Source organism: Zingiber officinale, chromosome 4B, assembly GCF_018446385.1.
Source record: "Zingiber officinale cultivar Zhangliang chromosome 4B, Zo_v1.1, whole genome shotgun sequence".
Classification (NCBI taxonomy): domain Eukaryota; kingdom Viridiplantae; phylum Streptophyta; class Magnoliopsida; order Zingiberales; family Zingiberaceae; genus Zingiber; species Zingiber officinale.
The window spans coordinates 100,123,018-100,143,846 of record NC_055993.1 but is presented as its reverse complement, the minus strand read 5'-3'; the positions used below and the strand labels follow the sequence as shown (position 1 = coordinate 100,143,846).

At 38.5% G+C, this 20,829-nt stretch overlaps 2 protein-coding genes across 2 annotated transcripts; both read left to right on the top strand.

Moving 5' to 3' along the window:
* The first annotated feature begins 313 nt into the window (after positions 1–313).
* On the top strand, positions 314–6,934 carry LOC121975710. Its single transcript, XM_042527529.1, has 2 exons — positions 314–591; positions 6,557–6,934. Exons 1-2 carry the CDS (start codon positions 391–393, stop codon positions 6,746–6,748), a joined length of 393 nt encoding a protein of 130 aa, XP_042383463.1. The 5' UTR covers positions 314–390; the 3' UTR covers positions 6,749–6,934.
* Positions 6,935–7,292: 358 nt separating this feature from the next.
* On the top strand, positions 7,293–12,049 carry LOC121975711. Its single transcript, XM_042527530.1, has 2 exons — positions 7,293–7,562; positions 11,745–12,049. The coding sequence occupies exons 1-2, from the start codon at positions 7,377–7,379 to the stop codon at positions 11,817–11,819; spliced, it is 261 nt and encodes an 86-aa protein (XP_042383464.1). The 5' UTR covers positions 7,293–7,376; the 3' UTR covers positions 11,820–12,049.
* The last annotated feature ends 8,780 nt before the right edge of the window (positions 12,050–20,829 follow it).

The following is a 20,829-nucleotide window of genomic DNA, read 5'->3' as shown; positions in this document are numbered from 1 at the left end:
CCTAACATAATGGATGAAATATTTTTATCTATTAAAAATTAATTAAAATATATTGGAGCAATTATTTATAGTGGGGACAACTATTTACTTATTGTTGTACTAATATAATTAATCATTACGGAATAAATTGAATAATAATTAAAATTTATTATTGTATAATATAATGAAAATAAAAAATTATGAAATATTTATGTAGAAAATAATTTTAAAAGGAATTATTTTCGCAATCAAAGAAGCCTTATCGATTTAGAAGGGCCGAACTGTAAATTAGTAATATTTGAAGTTTTTTTTTGTAAAAAAACGGTGTCGTATAATTTGTAGGGCGAAGTGAGTGGGCGTTTGAGAGAGTTCGACGACTGCTACGGTTGGGGCGGCGGAGAGCGGGGAGAGATGTCGTTACTGTGGGAGAAGAGCGAGTCGTGGCGGTGGCTGGTGCGGAAGACCCGCGATTCCAAGCCCTTCTTCTTCTTCTTCGCGGCGGCTTGCGGCGTCGTCCCCGGCGTCATCGGCTACTGCGTGATGCAGTTCACTAACTCTCGGCAAGAGCAGCTCGAGGCCCACCTCCGCAAGACTGCCAGCCCCGAATCCACCGTACCGTTCGCAGATCACTTTAGTTTCTGTTATATGTTTCTTTGAGGAGATGTTTAGATCTTTGAGAGATTTTCTATGATTAATTCCTATCTCTCGAAGGGGAAACAGAACTAGGGTTAAGAATTTCAATCTTATGTTCACACCTGCTACTACTAGTGTGTGTTTAATGGTGTTTAGGAAAAAAACGTGCTTGATGAATTGATGACCAATGAGAGGACAAGTTCATTTTAGGCATAGTTTCTGTTAGGTATTTTACTGTTAGGAATTCACAGCGCTAGTCCATGCATGATTGTTGCACTAAGAGAGGTACCTTAACTTACGCTTTCTAAGAACCTTTTCCTTTTGTGTCTCAATGCCGAATTGTCTTCACTGACTAAGTTTGAGAATAGAAATTGGGTGGTGAAGGGAAATGGATGAAGGGTCTTTTGCAGTGTAATCATGTTTCAGTCTCTTATTTCCAATTCATTTGTCCATGAATATCTGTAAACAAGAAAGCGTTGATTTATTCAAATATCATAGGTACATCTATGCTTTCTTTTCATTTGCACCTTGTACTCTTAGGAACAACAATAGTGAAGATTGTGCTAATAATGTTTGTGGTGCTAGAAGATGGAGATAGTTTGACTTCAAGAAGGTATTTTGGATTGTGGTATCAATAGGAGAAAGGCTGGTGAAGAGAAGATGATAAAACAATGGTTGTGCTCCATCCACCTTCATATGATTTCAGTTTACTGGTCTTTTTTCTTCAGCTTGCAAAAAATCTATGCCGGTTAAGGACTGAGAGAAGCATGCTGAACACTACTCTTAAAATGGAAGGAATCTATTAGAACCCTGTTATCTGCAATGGGAATGTTTATGCAAAAATGTTGCTTTCTTTATTAAATCCTGGTTTATTGTAAATCACAAAGAACTTTCTCATTATATGTCTGTCACATTTAACAATGTTATAGAAATGCCAATCTAGAAATCAACTTTTTTTTTCTTTATTTCTAGTGAAAGCATTACAAAGAAACTTGAATAGAATAATGATATGATTTAAAGTGTATTGCAGTTTTCTGTATCTACCAAAATAACTTATGTTATGTAGCTTGTAAGCCACTTGATATTGCTTTGTGAATTTGCAAGTTGTAGTTTCCTAACTATTTGAGTCTCTTGTGTTAGTACCCCAAGGTAGTTTTGATGTGATCAACCAAGTCAGGTTAGGTTTTGTTGGTATTTAACCCCTGTGTCTAAGTGTGCAGGAACTTAGGAGCACAGGAAGTCGAGCGAAAGACGCAGCTAGCGAGAAGGACGGCACGGAAGAGAGCCGACGGGCTCGGTGCGTCTGAGGGACGAGGTGTTGCGGAAGAGTACGCGGGCGGACGAGAAGGAGGCGCGCGACGTTTCTGAGGGACGAGAAGCTGGAGCGGAAGATTGCTCGAAGGCCGGAAGTTGGGTTCGGGTGAGCCATATTCCGGATGGCCGAGATCGCTCAAGCGAGCGGAGCCGGAGCGGAAGATCTGGACCCAAGCGAGCGGAACCAGACCAGATGACCCGGATCAAAAAGTCAACAGAGATTGATTTTTTGGTTCCGGGCGCCCGGAACCCTTCCGGCCCCTTGGAGTTGAAAACATAGCCAAACTCTACGTGGTGCGAGCCGTTGCGACGGGGATAAAATCTTATCCCCCTCTAGGCGCCTAGAATCCTTCTAGGCGCCTCGAACAGGGCTATAAATATAACTCTGGTCCCAGTAGTCTAGAACAACTGATATACGAGTTTTTTTAAGTGTTCTACTACTTTGTGTGCTTCCAACGCTTGTAAGTAGCTTCTCCGCCTACGACGAAAGGAGAATTTGAGTAGTGTTTCAGAGTCTTAGATTAACAACCTTCCCGGTTGTAACCGAGTGAAAAAATCGGTAGCATCTTATTTTTTTTGTTTTATTAATTCTGTTTATACAAGTATATTATTATTTCGAAAGATCGAGAAAGGTTTGTTTGTTATTATTGTGTAGGCAATTCACTCTCTCTTGTCGGCTGCACCGATGCTAACATTTGGTTTCAGAGCCAGACCTGTTTCAGAAGGACTAACCGCCATCCGAAACAAAAGAAATGGCCGGATCTAGCATTTACCCGTCGAAATTTGAGGGAGACTTCGCAACTTGGAAGAAGCGCATGGAGGTATTCTTCAAAATCGACTTCGAAATTCTCTTAAGTATAAAATACGGTTTTGTAGTACCTACGGATCAGCACGGAGCCGAGAAAGAAGAATACACATGGACGAAAACCGAGCAAGCTGACTTTGTAGCTAATGGAAAAGCAGATTTCCATCCGCTCAGCGTTCTTTCGCCCCAGGAAGTCAGTCGGATCGGAAGCTACGACACCACCAAAGATCTCTGAAGAATTTTGGAGCTTCACGAAGGTACCTCGGAATCCAAACTGGCTAAGCGGGACATCCTCCGAAGCGAAAAAGGGAGAGAAAAATATCCCAACTCCACGTAAGAATCAAAGACTTGATTACCCAGCTCAACGACCTCAACTTCTTTCTGAGAACTCAAGAATGGTCAGCCTTAGTAGATGCTTACTACATCTCTAAGGACCTTGAGGCATATACTCTTGAAAGTATATTTTCAACTTTTGAACTTCACGAGTCTCGCTATATAGATTCTTAGGAAATAGAGAAATTAAATAACATTGCTCTAAAAGCCAAGAAGGATGAATCAGACACCGACAACTCCTTCGACGACAATGAAACATTATACATGGTAAGGAAATTCAAGAATTTTTTTAAAACTAATATGTTTAATCAAGTGTAGGCAAAGAAAAGGAGAGCAAGGAAGGTAAGATGCTATAATTGCAATGAAGAGGGGCACATTAATGATGACGACCCAAAGCTGAAGAAGGAAAATAAGAAGGGACCAACCACAACAAAACACAAAACCCTGAAAGCAACGTGGGATGAGTCGTCAGAGTCAAATCTGGAGAAGTACGCTGGACTTGCACTGACGGCAAGCCATCAGGAGGAGAACATAGATGAAGGGGGAGGCTCTTTAGAGGAAAGTAGTAGCGAGGAGGAAGAAACAAACTTCAGAATAGATCTGGTAAGTGAGGTATGTTTACTACCCCTAACCAGTTATATTCAAATATTAAATCCATGACGAGATCCCTATGTAAGCTAAAAACGAAAAATATTAATTTGAATAAGGAAGTTTTGGAATTAAGAACAATCCTAGTAAAAACATGCCCAATAGAAATGTATGATAAATTAAAAGATGAAAATGAAAAATTGAAGGACCAAATTAAAAAAATCAAGAAACTTTGCATATGATAATCAACATACTGGAAAAATTATAGAAACCTAAATTGACATCTTAAATATCATAACGGCTAAATTAGAAAAATATCAGAAGTATGTTCCTAGAATGTTTTGGATAAATCTGGTAGGAAGGAATCTATTTTGGGTTCTAAAATCTTGCTTAAATTAAAATTATCTTTTGATGCATGACCTGTTAGATCTAGGGGATTTCTGAAAGAAAATAAATATTTAAATTCTTTAAGAGACTTTATTTAGAAGTGGTTGATGCTCTAATAACCAAGAAGGCCTAGTGCCTCGCCACAGCCTGGAAGCTAATTACTGAATTGAATGTTTAATTGACTTACTGTAAACATTTAACTAATGCTTTGAATTGCTTATCAAAATTTCTGTTAGAAAATTTTCTATCAATTAGTTATCAAAATACAAGTTTGTTTTGTGTTAATTTTTTTCCCTAAAAATCAGATTTTTACCCTTGTTAAATCTTTTTAACATTTAAAGTTTTTTTTTTTAAAAAACTTGTTAATAAAACCAAAGTTCTTGAAGCTTAACCTTTTATTTTTTTCCCTTAGACTCTATATTTACCTTTTCCAAAGTTATTTTTAAAATATCCCATTTTTTAATATAATCAAAAGGGAGATTAGTGAAGATTAAGTATAGGGGGAGAGTAGTTAGTACATATTTTTTTTTAAAAAAAATTCTCTTTCAAAAAGTATAACTGTTATTTTTGAGGTTTATCCTAACTTGAGTTTGTTCACATCAAAAAAGGGGAGATTGTTAGTACCCCAAAATAGTTTTAATGTGATTAACCAAGTCAGGTTAGGTCTTGTTGGTATTTAACACTTGTATCTAAATGTGCAGGAACTTAGGAGCATAAGAGTCAAGCGAAAGACGTAGCTAGCGAGAAGGACGACATGGAAGAGAGCCGATAGACTCGATGCGTCTGAGGGACGAGGTACTGCGGAAGAGTACACGGGCGGACGAGAAGGAGGCGCGTAGCGTTTCCGAGGGACGAGAAGTCGGAGCAAAAGATAGCTCGAAGGCTGAAAGTTGGGTCGGGTGAGCTCTATTCCGGATGGCCGAGATCACCCAAGCGAGCAGTGCCGGAGCGGAAGACCCGAACCCAAGCGAGCGAAAACAGACCAGAAGATCTGGACCAAAAAGTCAACAGAGGCTGACTTTTTGGTTCTGAGTGTTTGGAACCCTTCCGAGCATCCGGAGTTGAAAACTTAGCCAAACTCTACGTGGCGCAAGCCGTTGCGACGGGGATAAAGTCTTATTCCCCTCCAGGCACGTGGAACCTTCCAGGCGCCCCGAACAGGGCTATAAAATATAGTCATGATCCCAGTAGTTTAGAACAACTGATATACGAGTTTCTTTAAGTGTTCTACTACCTTGTGTGCTTCCAATGCTTGTAAGAAGCATCTCTGCCTACGACGAAAGGAGAATTTGAGTAGTGCTTCAGAGTCTTGGATTAATAACTTTCCCAGTTGTAACTAAGTAAAAAAATCGGTAACCTCTTATTTTTTTGGTTTATTAATTCTGTTTATACAAGTATATTATTATTTCAAAAGATCGAGAAAGGTTTGTCTGTTATTATTGTGCAGGTAATTCATCCTCTCTTGCCGGCCACATCGATCCTAACATCTTGAGTCATTTGTGTGACTACGATATCTCTTTTCTTGCCCTGTAATATAATTAAATAACAATTGAAGCCCTTAGAATTACCTTGTTAGAGATTTCTCATGTGACTTAATGCATCTGGATAAATGGGAAAGAGATTTGTTTTAAATAAATTTGACGTCTATAAGCACACTTTAGCTGCATTCGGGATTAATGTTACACTTATCATTCATTTTTAGGCATCTTTGGTTCTGAAGTGATGATAATTATTTTTATCTGTCATCCAGTTCCTTGAAATTATGCATAAAAAATGATTATTAATTTTTGGTTTGCTCTTCATGCTTAATAGCCTCTTCTAGTCATTGTGACTTATGGTGATTTTTCATTGTCTAACAGTCGTAACAAAGTTCCAACATCAATTATATTCTCTGTTGATAAAACGTATTTGATAAAAACAAACGTATTTTGGTGAAAACAATTTGGAGTTGTCTTGTATCAGGTCTTAATATCTAATTCTATCATTGTATATGTTTGGAATATACTCTTTTGACAGTCTTTTACTCCATGCGTATCAAATCTCTTGGTTATAGTTGACATGTTCCAAATTATTACTTAATCTTGAATACTCTTTTCCTTCCTATGCCCTTGTTAGTTTTATTTTCACTATTATAAGTTGATCATGGTAGACTTATTGCCTTATCATTCCCCCAAAAGATGATGCGAAGATGATACTGGAGATTCATGACGCATGGTAAATGATGAATAACTGCATAAAATTAGCTGGTTTACATCATCCTAACGTCAATTAAGCACAAAAGCTTGATACAAATACCTTTCCGATGGAATTTGTAATACACAACACCAAATTTATTGCTTGTCTATTCAATATTCAGTTAAATAGGTAATCAAACTAAAGAAGCTGTTATTGCTTGTGCTGGAATTTCACTTCTGCCGTTCTTACTATCACTGTGTTGTCGTCTATGTTACTGGCATATTGCTTTCATGGTCTGTATTTTTCATGGCTTTTAATCTGTTTGCTGGATCCACATTTTAGATGATGGGGCAAGTTAACAAAGAGAGGCTGGCTGAGTTTCTTGGCGAACTGCAACGCAAGGAAGATACCAATGACAGATACGCAGCTGCTCTGCGAGGAGAGATATTAACTAGGAAGCCTTATGTCAGGATCCAGCCACTGCCCAAGGAGGACAATGAAGAAACCAACAAGGAGACCCCCAAAGAAAAGTAGATAAGAAGTTGGTTCAAGCTTTTGCATTGATAATTTTCCACCACTTTTTTCCCTTATTTGCAGTTTGAGAAGTTCATGAGAGAAACACTGGCTCGAATGGTTCTGTTGGACTGATAATAATCTGTAAATCGTATGGCCTACTGTGCAAGTTAAATTTGGTTAGATACTCAACCAGGCATTTGTTTATCCTCCTTTTGCAATCGACCCACCTTCATAATTTGATTAGTACTTAGATTACAATGTCAAACTCAATATAAACACAACTGGACAATTTTAAAATATTTCATTAATTGCAAGGGTATTATTTTAACTTACGTGCTAGTAAATTTTTTTTTGTTATTTTATTACACGCAATGCTGATTTTTTTTCGTAAGTAAATTTATGGTAGTTCTTTATCCTTTTTTTTTTAATGGATTTAATAAATAAACCGATTAGATAGTTTTGGAGGCCAAATTTTCATAATGCCATATCACGCGCTTTTCGCGTGTTCGAATCCTTAAGTCACGTGATTCCCACGTGCCGTCTGGTTTAATTCCCCAACTTTACATCGGGCCGAAGGGCAAAACCACAGGATCTGGACGAGGTAGGGCGCAGAGAGGAAGAGGGATTTGGTAATCGACTCATCGCCATGGGTGGAGGCGGCGGAGAAGGCCACGGTCACCATGCCGGAGTGGAGGATTTCAGGACCAAGGTTTGGAGCATGACGGGCGGGCCCTATTGCCGCCCCAAGCACTGGAGGCGCAACACTGCGATCGCTATGTTCGGTATCTTCCTTGTCTGCATCCCCATCGCCATAAAATCTGCCGAGCTTGAGGTCAGCGCTCCCCTTCTTTTCTCGCTCAGCCTCATCATGTTTGCTATTCTCCTACGTCGATAGCGTATTGTTTATATTCATCTGAAGATCTCATCTTTAGATGACCGTTTTGTTTATATTGCTATTTAAATCAGTCGGTGGAATGAAAATTTTGTATTTCTGTTTCTTTTTTCCAGTAGATAGAATCGTAAGAAATGCTTGTGACTGTTATAGATGATTTTGAGCAGCGAGATTTATTTCTTCTGTATAGAAGTTGTCTACTACAGTTATTTCTGTTCTTAGAAGTCCGATGAGGCAGGATGAAGAATATTAGGGGTCTTGTGGAGAAGATTCATTCTACTGTCACAATTCAATTGAGTTGTAATAGTGAACACGGTAGGTGATCAAGGGATTCGGTTTTTTAAAGTATGCTTAACGTGCCAAAATAGGAGAATTCTGGAATCTCAATGCAGTTGTTGATTAAGGTTGCCTTATCATTAATTCCATTATAAGACCATCTTACTTGTAATGTTTAAGCATCAATTTTTGTAGATCTATCATCCATCAGGGTCTATATAGCATAATTCCTATGAGATAAAATATGGAAAAAAATAAAAAAACCTTTGGTATTGTAAGCAACTTTATCATCATTAAGTCATGCTCATCCTAACTATTTGGGGTTGGTTGCATGGATCTTAACCTGCATTGAACTCTATGAAAAATCATATCACTAATAGTACTCAATTCAATCAAAGTTTATGACAGTAACTAGAATTTCCTTAAAATTCCATGTTACTTACACCTTTCACTCTTATCAATTCAACTGATCTAATTATAAAATTCTATTGATCATCAACTTTGCCATGTCTTTATGTTTGATCTTTTTTCTCCCATTTTATTATATATATTAGAAGTTGTTCCTAATTGCTATAGAATAGCAATATTTTAAATTTTCCACCTTCAAATAATCTCGCACATCCATGTTAAAACTCCCATTTATGCTAAATTAATTTTTTTATGTGTTATTTCCTAATAACCTAATGTTGTGAGCTAAAAAGTACCATAGGCCACACTATAATGTTATAAAATTATGCTTTTAGCTGATGGAGCACACGAAGATCATACAAGACTTGAAAAACTCCTCTCCATTTTATCTCTTATGTTTCATCATTTTAATGATTTCTTCATCAATATCCCTTCTTGTTAAAGAATAGATGCAATGTATCAAAAAACTAAAAAGTTGATTCATCCATCTTAATGGTTCCCAGGATTTTTCTCTGATTATTGAAACTATATTTTACATATTAAATTTTAATTCTACTCAACTTTGAACCTTTAGTTTCTAGTTTTTTTTTCTCTAAAATTATCTAGTTCAGTTTATTTACAATTACATCAATTAACATAATATTGCCTACAAATAAGATATATTTGGTGAGTTCTTCTAGTATTGCCTTCAAAAGGTAAGGAATTAGAGCTGGCCTATGATCAACATTAATAAGCTACCTTTGTCCTAACTATTTAAAATCCCCTATTAACCTCTATACAAGGCCAATAACTAGTAGTACTCAAACTAATTAAATTATTTTTTTATACTTTTGTATGTGTTTGTTACTTTGCTTCCTCGTAGCCTAACACTTTGATCCATAAAGTACGGCAAGTAGTACCACAATCTTATAAATTTTTTTATTAATTCTAAGAGGAATATGACCACCACACAAGACCCCAAAATCTCCTCTCCGTTCGGATCATTCCTTTTACATCCTACTAAAGATAGATCAATAGTAATGCTTCAATGACTAAAAGATCTAGGATTCATAGAACTCTTACAAGGACATATTATCAGATAGAACACATAAGTTATATGCCGCAAAATAACAATAAATGGCTCAACTTGACCCATTTGATAAACAAATTATTTATGTAAAAAACTTTTAACGACATTTTCTATTATACAAGAAATAGATGCGTAGAATTACTAGAAGAATAAGAATAAAAAAATACTAATATTCAAACGTAAATAGGTGTAGTTCTAACAAATAATAAAATGGGGAAAAAATAGGTTATGATAGTTTTAGGAATGTTCAAAACTAATAGAGTGGAATCTATTAGGGTGGATTGTGTAAAAGATAAGAGGAAGAGCAAAAAATAGTATTAGTAAATGTAAAAAAAATGGTTTACTCAATTTGAATATTGCTAGTATGCTGTTTTATATAGGATTCAATAGAGGAATAAGATTGAGGTAGCCGATCCCAAATAGCTGGAACAAACATGACTTACCTGATGATAGTGGTGATGCAATCGTACATCATATAAATGTAATAAGTTTTATATTACTTTGTCTAATTTTACATTGGCAAAATAGCAAGGCCATCTTATGACATGATCACCATACAACATGAATTGTTAATTTTATTTGCCACATCAACATATTTAGCAAATATTTTGTCTAAGACATCTATCATATATATTTTTTAAGTTAATAAAGTCCATATGCAAATTCTTCTCTCTTTTCCAATATCTTCTATTAATTTTTATTAGTAAATGAAAATATATGAGAGGTCTTCTGAAGATGAAACCAAATTGATTTTTTTTCTTATTTGACCTCATTCAATTTAGTATTATGAACAAATTCCTTTTAGTATGCAGAAACAAAAACTAAATATATTTGAGTGTTCATTGAATAATTTGTGAATAATTTTCCTCTCATCTTTCTTTGATGCATTATCATCAACAAGAACCTTTTGTCCGTGGTTTTCATGTATCCCATGCAAGAAGGTGCATTTCACATTATCTGGAATATTTGTCTAGCTTTATCAATTACCAAAGTGATGTAGGAAATGGCTAGTGAGAAAACACTCATAGATAAAATAAAATTTTATTGAAAATTGAAATTTAATAAAACAAGGTGTGGTTTTTTTCTAGACTCAACAACAGCCAAATTTTCTAAAAACGTGGTCTAGTATTTACCAGGTCTAATAGAATTAGTGAAAAAATAACCTTGTCCAAAATAGCAGACTTTCACTGGTTTATTTTATAGGAAAGATTTATTTAAAAATACTAAAATGTTAATAATAATCTGCATCTCAAAAAGAACAATGCATGAGCAACTGTGTTAGACAATAAGAGAAAAGCCAAGGAGACAGGTAAAACAGGTTCCAAATGATGGATTAATAGTAAAAAAATAAACATAAAAATAGAGCATGTATTTAGTAAATAAATTTATAAGATTTATATTCATGAAGTTAAAGTGGATAGAATTTGAGATAGAATCAGAGAGATTAGAAATACAGAGAGAGGAGAGAAAGGAAAAAAAGGAGAAGGAATTAGAACAACAGTGTCTTTCATTTTTATCGTGTGGAAAAACCAGTGGTCCATAATAGTTATCATCCTAGATGTAAGATGTGGCACCGCCATCAAGAACAATGGCCTATTGCTCACGTTCTGGCAAGGAAACTCCTCAGTAGTTATACTTAGCTGTGACTCATATGTGTGGTAGGTCTTTCTTGGAAGTTTGATGTAAATCCTAAAAATTTAATATGAAGTTTATATTGATGGTAGTTAATAGGACGAGATAGATCCTAGTTTTGTAACATAAATATTGTAATTTGGCATTAGATCCATATGAATAATTGAACTGAAATGCATGAATAAGTTCAACTATATGTCTAACCCTATTCTAGGACACCAATGACTGCCTAAATATGCATATTGGTTAATCTCAAGTCAACTGGTAGTATCTCCATCTAGGTTTTGTAACTGCATTTCCAATGACAAGGCCAAGCTTAATTGCTAAACATGGTTTGCAGTTTTGCTTCATGATGCTAGATTGGATGCTTGAAAATAAATTTCTGTTGATACTGCTCAATTTTTAGTGCTACTTTTCATGTAGAGTTGATGGAAAGGCATCAATTTATCCTGTTGTTGATCAACTAGTTATTGTCATATATGCCTCTGGTGGTTGGATCATTCTAGTCATTCAAATAAAAAATAACATAATATGATCTGTGTTTCAGCATCTTTTTTCTCCTCACCATCAGAAATCAGGATAGTTTATTTCTTTTGTGGAATGGGACCTTGAAAGCCTTGCTGGTTGTAGTTCATCCACTGCAATCCCAAAGAGAATCAAATGCTAGCTTTACTATGAATTGTTATCTGAACAATACGATACAGTGATGCTTTGTACTTTGGTTATCTATTTTGCAGCAACGGCCTCATCACCCAGTTCGCCCAATTCCTTCTCAGCTTTGGTGCAAGAACTTTGGCAACAATAAATACTAGCAGCGTGATGCATTTCCAAATGGTAATAATATCTGGAGATGTTCTTCATCTGCCGTAGCAGCAAAAACTGCTTTCTATCTTGTTACTGCCTTTTGATCTATATGCGTTTTTTATGGAAGTTAATCAGTACTGCTCCAATGAAATATGTCTGAACAAGTGTGTTGATCCAGAACGATTGTTTTTGTTTTGAGGTGTCGCCCAGATTGAAATAAATCCAGATGCTTTTTTAATATTGTGTTTCTTGATAGACTTTGATAGCTTCTATGCAATAATGCCCTTGGGTTATGCTGCAATGACAAGACACTCAAGCAGTTTTTCAAGCATTCACGGTTAGAATTCACAGTTTGAATTTCAGTTACAGTGATATTTTTCTTCGAATGAAAAATTTGGAACATTGGCTGTTGGATGAGGAGATCCTCGTGCTTACGGATTTGCTTGGGGGCCAGGTCATCCAGCTCCAGATTAATTGCACTGAGCTTAGACACTTGGATTTTGTTTTTATACAAACTTACCTTCAGATTGAAATATGTAACAACACGAATTATATTAATTAAAATCGATTCAAATCAATATCGTTACAATATATGTTCAGCCTGCAAATGTCTCCTATGACGTGGCACAAGTAATAATCTGTCCATGCCAACTCTTACAAATTCTTGTCAAATGACGATAGAGTTGAATGGTCTTGATCAGCAGCATCTGCGTTATCAGTGATCACTAGCACCTCTTGTTTTATCATTCTCTCCTATCCTAAGAAAATTAGTTTGCTAAACCTAATAAATAGTATATTAATAATGCCAATTAATTTGCTTCTAATAAGTAATTGTGAAGTTGGATCATTAATTAACACGAGAATGGGCCAGGTCAGTTTTTTTTTTTTCATTTGTTTAAGTTTTTTTTATTAATTCTTTTAATCAAATTAACTTTGAGTTTTTTTTTATGGAGCTCCATCAAGAATGTGATTGTAATGTTGTTATCTAATTATTAGAACTTATATTATTTTTATAATAAAAAAAATATAAATTCAATATATATACGAATAAACAATAGAATAATAATTTTATAATTAAGATTTAAACAAATTTATGAATAAGTTAATTCAATGTTAATACTGAGCTCACCATACTCAAGCTCATCTATTTTCTGTATAAATAATTAATATCAAACTACATGCAGATGCGGAAAGTCACCAGAAGTCGTCTCCATCGTGAAGAAGTCAAGTGTTCAAAATTAAATGGTCGAGGAAATTCATACACGTCAGTCGTGCAACAATGCACATTTAAAGTTGTGAAATAGATATATTCTAATTTTGTTACCATACACATGAAAAAAGTGTTTTTGTGATTTTCGTAAATTTGAAACGGTAAAAATTAAAAGAAAGCCATCAAGAGGCTTTTTATTTTATATTAATTATTAAAATAATATCTCATTCCATTTTTATGACTCAAATTACTTCTTATTTAGTTGGTCTGAAATCCATGAAAATTGAATCGACAGTTAGGTGAATATTTAGAATGATATTACTCATGAGACTTAAGTGTCATTAAAAATATATTATAAATATACTATAAGTATATTTATACTTGTCTTTCAAAAAGCATTATTCTCATAGTGAGTTATAAGATCTGAGTGTTAATCTAATCGATGGTTCAATGGAATGGAAACTCACCCGTGTACATATTGTAATAATTATGAATCGCAATTGTTATATGTTATACTAGCTAATATGTCCTAATATGTATATAAGTGATATCATATTTAACTCAAGCCAACGCTAGTCCTAATATGTTGTGGTAGTATAATGAACGTGTAATAACCATAAGTCTATAATTCCTAACTATTATAACATACAGGTAAAACCTTTTTAAGCACTTCAATCAATAGCATACTCTATGAATCTTAATACCTATAAGGACTATATAATAGTTGATCCTGTCCGAATCAAGAGTCAACGGACACTGGGCACGTGGCGCTCCCTGCTGGATCCTCGAGCGCTCCGGCGAACCTGCAGCAAAACCGAGCCGGGAGGGGTGTCCCGGCGACGGCCCTCCGACGCTCAAGTCAGGCGAGGAATAACGAATAGGTGGCCTCAAGATGAAGATTTTTCTCCCATACCTCCGGTGAAGAAATGGAGGCCTTATATAGACCTCTCGAAGAAGTCTGGGCGCGCCAGTCGAAGCAACCACCTGCCTTTGACCATGCCCAGGTATGGGTCTGTCAGAAGGGCCATGCCTAAATATGGATCTGTCAGGCACACGTCCATGAGACCATACTGCTACTGTATCAACCTTTCCATGATGTGACGGCAAGATCCTCCTGTTGGGATCGATGATCGCGGCTAGAGAGGGGGGGTGTGAATAGCCGCCCCAAATCGCTCGTTTCTTCCTACAATTCGTTAGCGCAGCGGAAAACTAAACTAGAAACGAAAGGAAGAATATCAAACCTTAACACAGCGATGTACGAGGTTCGGAGATGATACTCCTACTCCTCGGCGTGTCCGTAAGGTGGACGAGCCCTATCAATCCGTCGGTGGATGAGTCCCCGGAGAACCGGCTAATATAAACTCCTTCGGGGTGGAGAAACCTCACCACAATCTTTGCAACAGCAATAAGGAGTACAAGAAGAACAAGAACACAAGAACAACAGGAATGTAAAAACACTTGCTTGCCTCTTGTTGTCGATTGGAACCCAGATGAAACAACAGCTTCTAGGATCCAAACTCAGCTAGAAAACCGGCGGAAACTCACGAAAGCTTGACACAATGAGAGCTCAGAAAGCTCTAATCGCCGTGTCGGGAAGAAGCATTTGTAGAAGCGAGGCTCGATCTCCTTTATAACTGTGAAGAAGAAGACACGAAACTAGCCGTTGTGTCGCAACGGCTAGAGACGATCACTTTCGGGAGGGCCAGGTCCGATCGGTCATGGGACCGATCGGGCTCTAATCTGATCGGTCCCGGACCGATCAGCCATATCTTCGAGCCAGCGATCGTGCTCGATCGGTGTGGACCGATCGGGCTCGATCGGTCCCGGACCGATCGGCCAACTCTGTGAGAGTTGGCTCGTCTCGATCGGTCTCGGACCGATCGGAAGAGCCTCGATAAGCCATCGATCGTTATCGATCGGTCACGGACGATCGGATACCAGTATCGGCGGATCGATCCAGCGATCGATCCGAGCTTATTTTTGCCCAAACCAAGTCGAAACCAACATCCGGTCAATCTTGACCTGTTGCAACATTGCCTAGCATCCGGTCCTCCTTGACCGCTAGGACTCCCGCTAAGTGTCCGGTCAATCCTTTAGACCCACTTTAGACTTTTCTCTCCGTCCAAGTATCCGGTCACTCCTATGACCTACTTGGACTTCCCATCACCGGATGTCCGATCACCCTTGATCCATCTGGATTTTCCTGCCTGGCTTCACTAACGGGACTTTCACCTAGCTTCACTCACTAGGGTTTTCACTGGCTTCACTCACCAGGATTAGCTGCTTGGCTTCACTCACGGGACTTTCCAACCGCCTCCCGTTAGGACTTTCCCATTCACCTAGCTTCACTCACTAGGATTTTCACCGCTTCACTCACGAGATTTTCCACAATCCGGCTTCACTCATCGGGACTTTCACCTTCACCTAGCTTCACTCACTAGGTTTTCCTCACTTCCTAGTTTCACTGCTTGGCTTCACTCACGGGACTTTCCAACCTGCCTAACATCCCAGTTAGGACTTTTCCGTGCCAAGTCTCCATACTTGGACTTTTCCAGTGCCAAGTCTCCATACTTGGACTTTTCCCGTGCCAAGTCTCCATACTTGGACTTTTCGCGTGCCAAGCTCCCTGCTTGGACTTTTCCAGTGCCAAGTCTCCATACTTGGACTTTTCTAGTGCCAAGCTCCCTGCTTGGACTTTTCGGTTGCCAAGTCTCCATACTTGGACTTTTTCCCGAATCAGGTCAACCAGGTCAACCTTGACCTACGGTTGCCCCAATAATCTCCTAAACATCTATTCTTGTCCCATATCAAGAATACAACTCTTCCACGAGTGTCAAACATCAACATGCAACTCAACTAGGTCAACCTTGACCTAAGGTTGCACCGACAATCTTCCCAAGTCAAACATCAAAATATAACTCGAGTCAGGTCAACTCGAGTCAGGTCAACCAGGTCAACCTTGACCTAAGGTTGCACCAACAATCTCCCCCTTTTTGATGTTTGACAAAACCCATAATCAAGTTAGGTTAACCCGATAACCTAACTTAGGTTTTCCAGTGCCATCTTCCAATGTCCAATGCTCTTTCCTTGAACATTCTGGACATTCTCCCCTTAGTTAACCCGATAACCTAACTTGGGTTCTCAATAATTCTCCCCTTTTGACACACATCAAAAGAATTCCAATGTTCTTCCTTGAACATTCCTTGACATTCTTCCCTAGTTTAGGTTAACCCGATAACCTAACTTGGGTTCTCGATAATTCTCCAATGAACACTCTCCCTTTTTACACACATCAAAAGAAAAAAGGTATCAAGGTCAAGAGTTTCTTCCTAATGAAGTCCCATACCTTTCATTGAAACTCTTAATTTCCCTGATAGTAAACTCAACAATCAACTTAGCGATAATCCAATATCACTAATCCTCAAAAGTCTTAAGGAAAAACTCCCCTAAAGTCAACTCCCCTTGACAATTAGGTAAAACTCCCCTAAAGGTCAACTCCCCTTGACCATTGCACCAACAATGTCTTTGTGAGTTCCAAACCTTTAGAAATCCAAAACACCATTTCCATAACTGAAATTTCAGACAACAGCTGAAGAATCGAAATTGGCACGCCTGATCGATCCCCAGACCGATCAGCCCTTCACCAGATCGCACTCGTGCTATTGGAACTCACTGGACAAGTTGGCACGCCCTGGATCGGTCTATAGACCGATCAGGACCTCCGGATCGGTCCACAATTCTGATATCAGAATTTCTGAAATTTCCTTCCCGAAATTCAGAAACTCCTAGAAAATTCCAGAAAATTCGAAAAATTATGAAATTTTGAGGATACATTCCTCATAACATACACTATCAAGGAAAAATAGTTTTCTATGAATATAGTTTCCATTTTTCAATCTTGATACAAAGTTCAAAAACTTTGAAATAGTTCAAGTTTAACTCAACTTTGTATCACAATGTTCAATGATGAATGCTATCACTAGGAAAGCTTCATCAAGGTTTTTCAAATCAATTTTAAAATGCTTTTAAAACCATTTGAATTTAGGACCATAATCTTAGGGCTAGATGTACATGACTTGTACACAAGCTTTCCCTATGATCCTTCATTTCTTGAATTAGGGTCATCTAGGTACAAGGACAATGCACCTTGATCCTAACTCATGATCCTAATATCTCACACACATCTAAGGTGTATCAAACCACATTCAAGTCAATTTGATGTGAGATATGGGTTAAGGTCAACTTAGACTAAGTTCTCATGCATTTTCTAAACACCAATTTGATCTCAATATCAAATTGTGTTTCTATCCTTAAATCAATTTCATTGATTATTACTGCAAGAGATGATGACATGGCATGACATAATATCATAAATGAAAACATGTGCCAATGTCATGATATCATGGCATAAAGTATGAAACTTAACTAAAGCATGACATATAAAAAACCTAAGCTTTATCATGACATATCAAATGATGATAAATTAAGTATGATGTCATGACATGGCATATGGCAAACAAAATATGGCAAGTAACATGTAACGGTATAGGAAATACCTAATTCTAGCCTTAGTTGCCATTTTTGATAATTTTGATTATTTTGCCATAGGTTCTATATTCCTAAGTGTAATAGATCTAAAATCATATATCAAAGATGTTTAGATCACTATGTGCCAATTAGATTGACTTAAGAGAACTCCTCAAATGTAGTTGGCACATCACCTTAGGAATAATTGTTAAGTTCATTTTCAAGGCTTGTTCACACCTTGAAAATTCCTAAAGTGCCACCTTTTGTCATGATTAGGTTAACTACCTATTCAAGTAAGGTTGGCACACCCTAACTCATCTAGCGTGATGAAATCACGCTCCTAGGAACCCAATACCTATTTGAGCTCATTGGGTTCACTAAATATTCACTAGGGATGACTTCCCTAGCAACCCTCCTAATGACCCTCTTAGGCTTTAAAGCCTTGGTCATTTGGGACTCATCACGATCAACTCTAGGGGTGACTCCCCTTGTGACCTTGGTGGTGGTCTTCCTAGCCCTAGGTTTTGTTCCATAATCGAATGGAACATTATGATAAGTGGGCTTGACCACTTGGGACTTAGGTTTGTGACCCAAACCTTTCTTGTCCTTGGACTTGGGTTTTTGACCCCTAGACCCTAGAGATGACTTCTCCAAGTTCTTAAGAGCCTTTTCCAAAGTATCAAGTCTTGACCTCAAGACTTGATTCTCCTTCTCTAATACCTCAATTTTTAATTTTTCATTTTTCTTTGAGGTATTCCTAGGCATATGTCTAGATGATTTGGGATTTCTATCTAGGTTTCCCTTAACCTTAGATGAGTTAATCCTAGGGTTGGCTTTTCTAGTGTTATCCTTATCTAGACTAACATCTTTGGCACCTAAGCACATATATTGGTTCCTAGAATTAACATGCTTATCATTCTTGACAATAGCAATAAGGCTACTAGCATGCATCCTACTAGAATTGCAAGAATGTGCCTTAGAGATTACCTTAGGGTTTGCCCTAGCTCCCCCTATACATGTGCTCGATCTCTTGTCCTTGTGAGGTTGCCTCCCCCTTGGACATTTACTCTTGTAATGTCCATACTCCCTACACTCAAAGCACATTATGTGTAATTTGCTAGAAATTAAATGGCTTGAGTTACCTAGGTTTGAGGATAGATGAATGCTCTCTCCTTCATCCCTTCCGGAGGTAGAAACTTCTTCTTCTTGCTCCGAACTTGAAGAAGAAATCTCCTCCTCTTCTTCTTTAGATGTTGAGTGGCCCTCAACTTCTAAATCCACATCCCCATGGTGTGAGCTACTTAGCTCACTTGACTCCTCTTCATGACTTGAAATGGAGCTTTCTTCATGGAGCTTGGCTAAATTGTTCCACAATTCCTTGGCATTGTTGTAACCACCTATCTTACACAATATATCATTAGGTAATGAAAATTCAAAAATTTTCAATACCTCATCGTTGACTAGGGATTGGTGGACTTGTTCCTTGGTCCACTTCTTCTTCTCTAGGGTTTCTCCTTTCTTGTCCATCGGAGGCTTGAACCCTAATTGAACACAACTCCAATTTTCAAGATTAGTCATAAGAAAATATTTCATTCTTACCTTCCAAAACGCGAAGTCGTCGCGATCGTAGAAAGGTGGAATTGTGACATCTTCTCCGAACCGATCCATTCTCTAGCGCTTGTGCTCCCCGGGTGTTGATCCAATGAAGAGCGGCCTTGCTCTGATACCACTTGTTGGGATCGATGATCGCGGCTAGAGAGGGGGGGTGTGAATAGCCGCCCCAAATCGCTCGTTTCTTCCTACAATTCGTTAGCGCAGCGGAAAACTAAACTAGAAACGAAAGGAAGAATATCAAACCTTAACACAGCGATGTACGAGGTTCGGAGATGATACTCCTACTCCTCGGCGTGTCCGTAAGGTGGACGAGCCCTATCAATCCGTCGGTGGATGAGTCCCCGGAGAACCGGCTAATATAAACTCCTTCGGGGTGGAGAAACCTCACCACAATCTTTGCAACAGCAATAAGGAGTACAAGAAGAACAAGAACACAAGAACAACAGGAATGTAAAAACACTTGCTTGCCTCTTGTTGTCGATTGGAACCCAGATGAAACAGCAGCTTCTAGGATCCAAACTCAGCTAGAAAACCAGCAGGAAACTCACGCAGAGCTTCAGCACAATGAGAGCTCAGCAAAGCTCTAATCGCCGTAATCAGGAAGAAGCAGCATCAGAAGCAGAGGCTCGATCTCCTTTTATAACCTGCGAAGAAGAAGACACAGAAACTAGCCGTTGTGTCGCAGCTGGACACAGACCGATCGACCTCGATCGGTCCAGAGCCTCTGATCGGTCATGGGACCGATCGGGCTCTAGTCTGATCGGTCCCCGGACCGATCAGGCCTATCGTTCCAGGATGGGTCTGATCGGTCATGGACCGATCGGGCTCTAGGCTGATCGGTCCCCAGGCCGATCAGCCAACTCTGTGAGAGTTGGCTCATCTCGATCGGTCTCGGACCGATCGGAAAACCTCGATAAGCCATCGATCGTTATCTGATCGGTCACCAGACCGATCAGATACCCAGCGTATCGCTGGATCGATCCACTGATCGATCCAGAGCTTGGTTTTTGCCCAAACCAAGTCCAAACCAACATCCGGTCAATCTTGACCTGTTGCTACATTGCGCCTAGCATCCGGTCACTCCCTTGACCTGCTAGGACTCCCCGCTAAGTGTCCGGTCAATCCTTTAGACCCACTTTAGACTTTTCTCTCCGTACCAAGTATCCGGTCACTCCTATGACCTACTTGGACTTCCCATCACCAGATGTCCGATCACCCTTGATCCATCTGGATTTTCCCTTGCCCGGCTTCACTTACCAGGACTTTCACCTAGCTTCACTCACTAGGGTTTTCACCTGGCTTCACTCACCAGGATTTCCACAACTGCCTGGCTTCACTCACCAGGACTTTCCAACTGCCTAACATCCCAGTTAGGACTTTCCCATTCACCTAGCTTCACTCACTAGGATTTTCACCTGGCTTCACTCACCAGGATTTTCCCGAATGCCTGGCTTCACTCATCAGGACTTTCACCTTCACCTAGCTTCACTCACTAGGATTTTCACCTGGATTCACTCACCAGGATTTTCCGACTGCCTGGCTTCACTCACCAGGACTTTCCACACTGCCTAACATCCCAGTTAGGACTTTTCCGTGCCAAGTCTCCATACTTAGACTCTTCCAGTGCCAAGTCTCCATACTTGGACTTTTCCCGTGCCAAGTCTCCA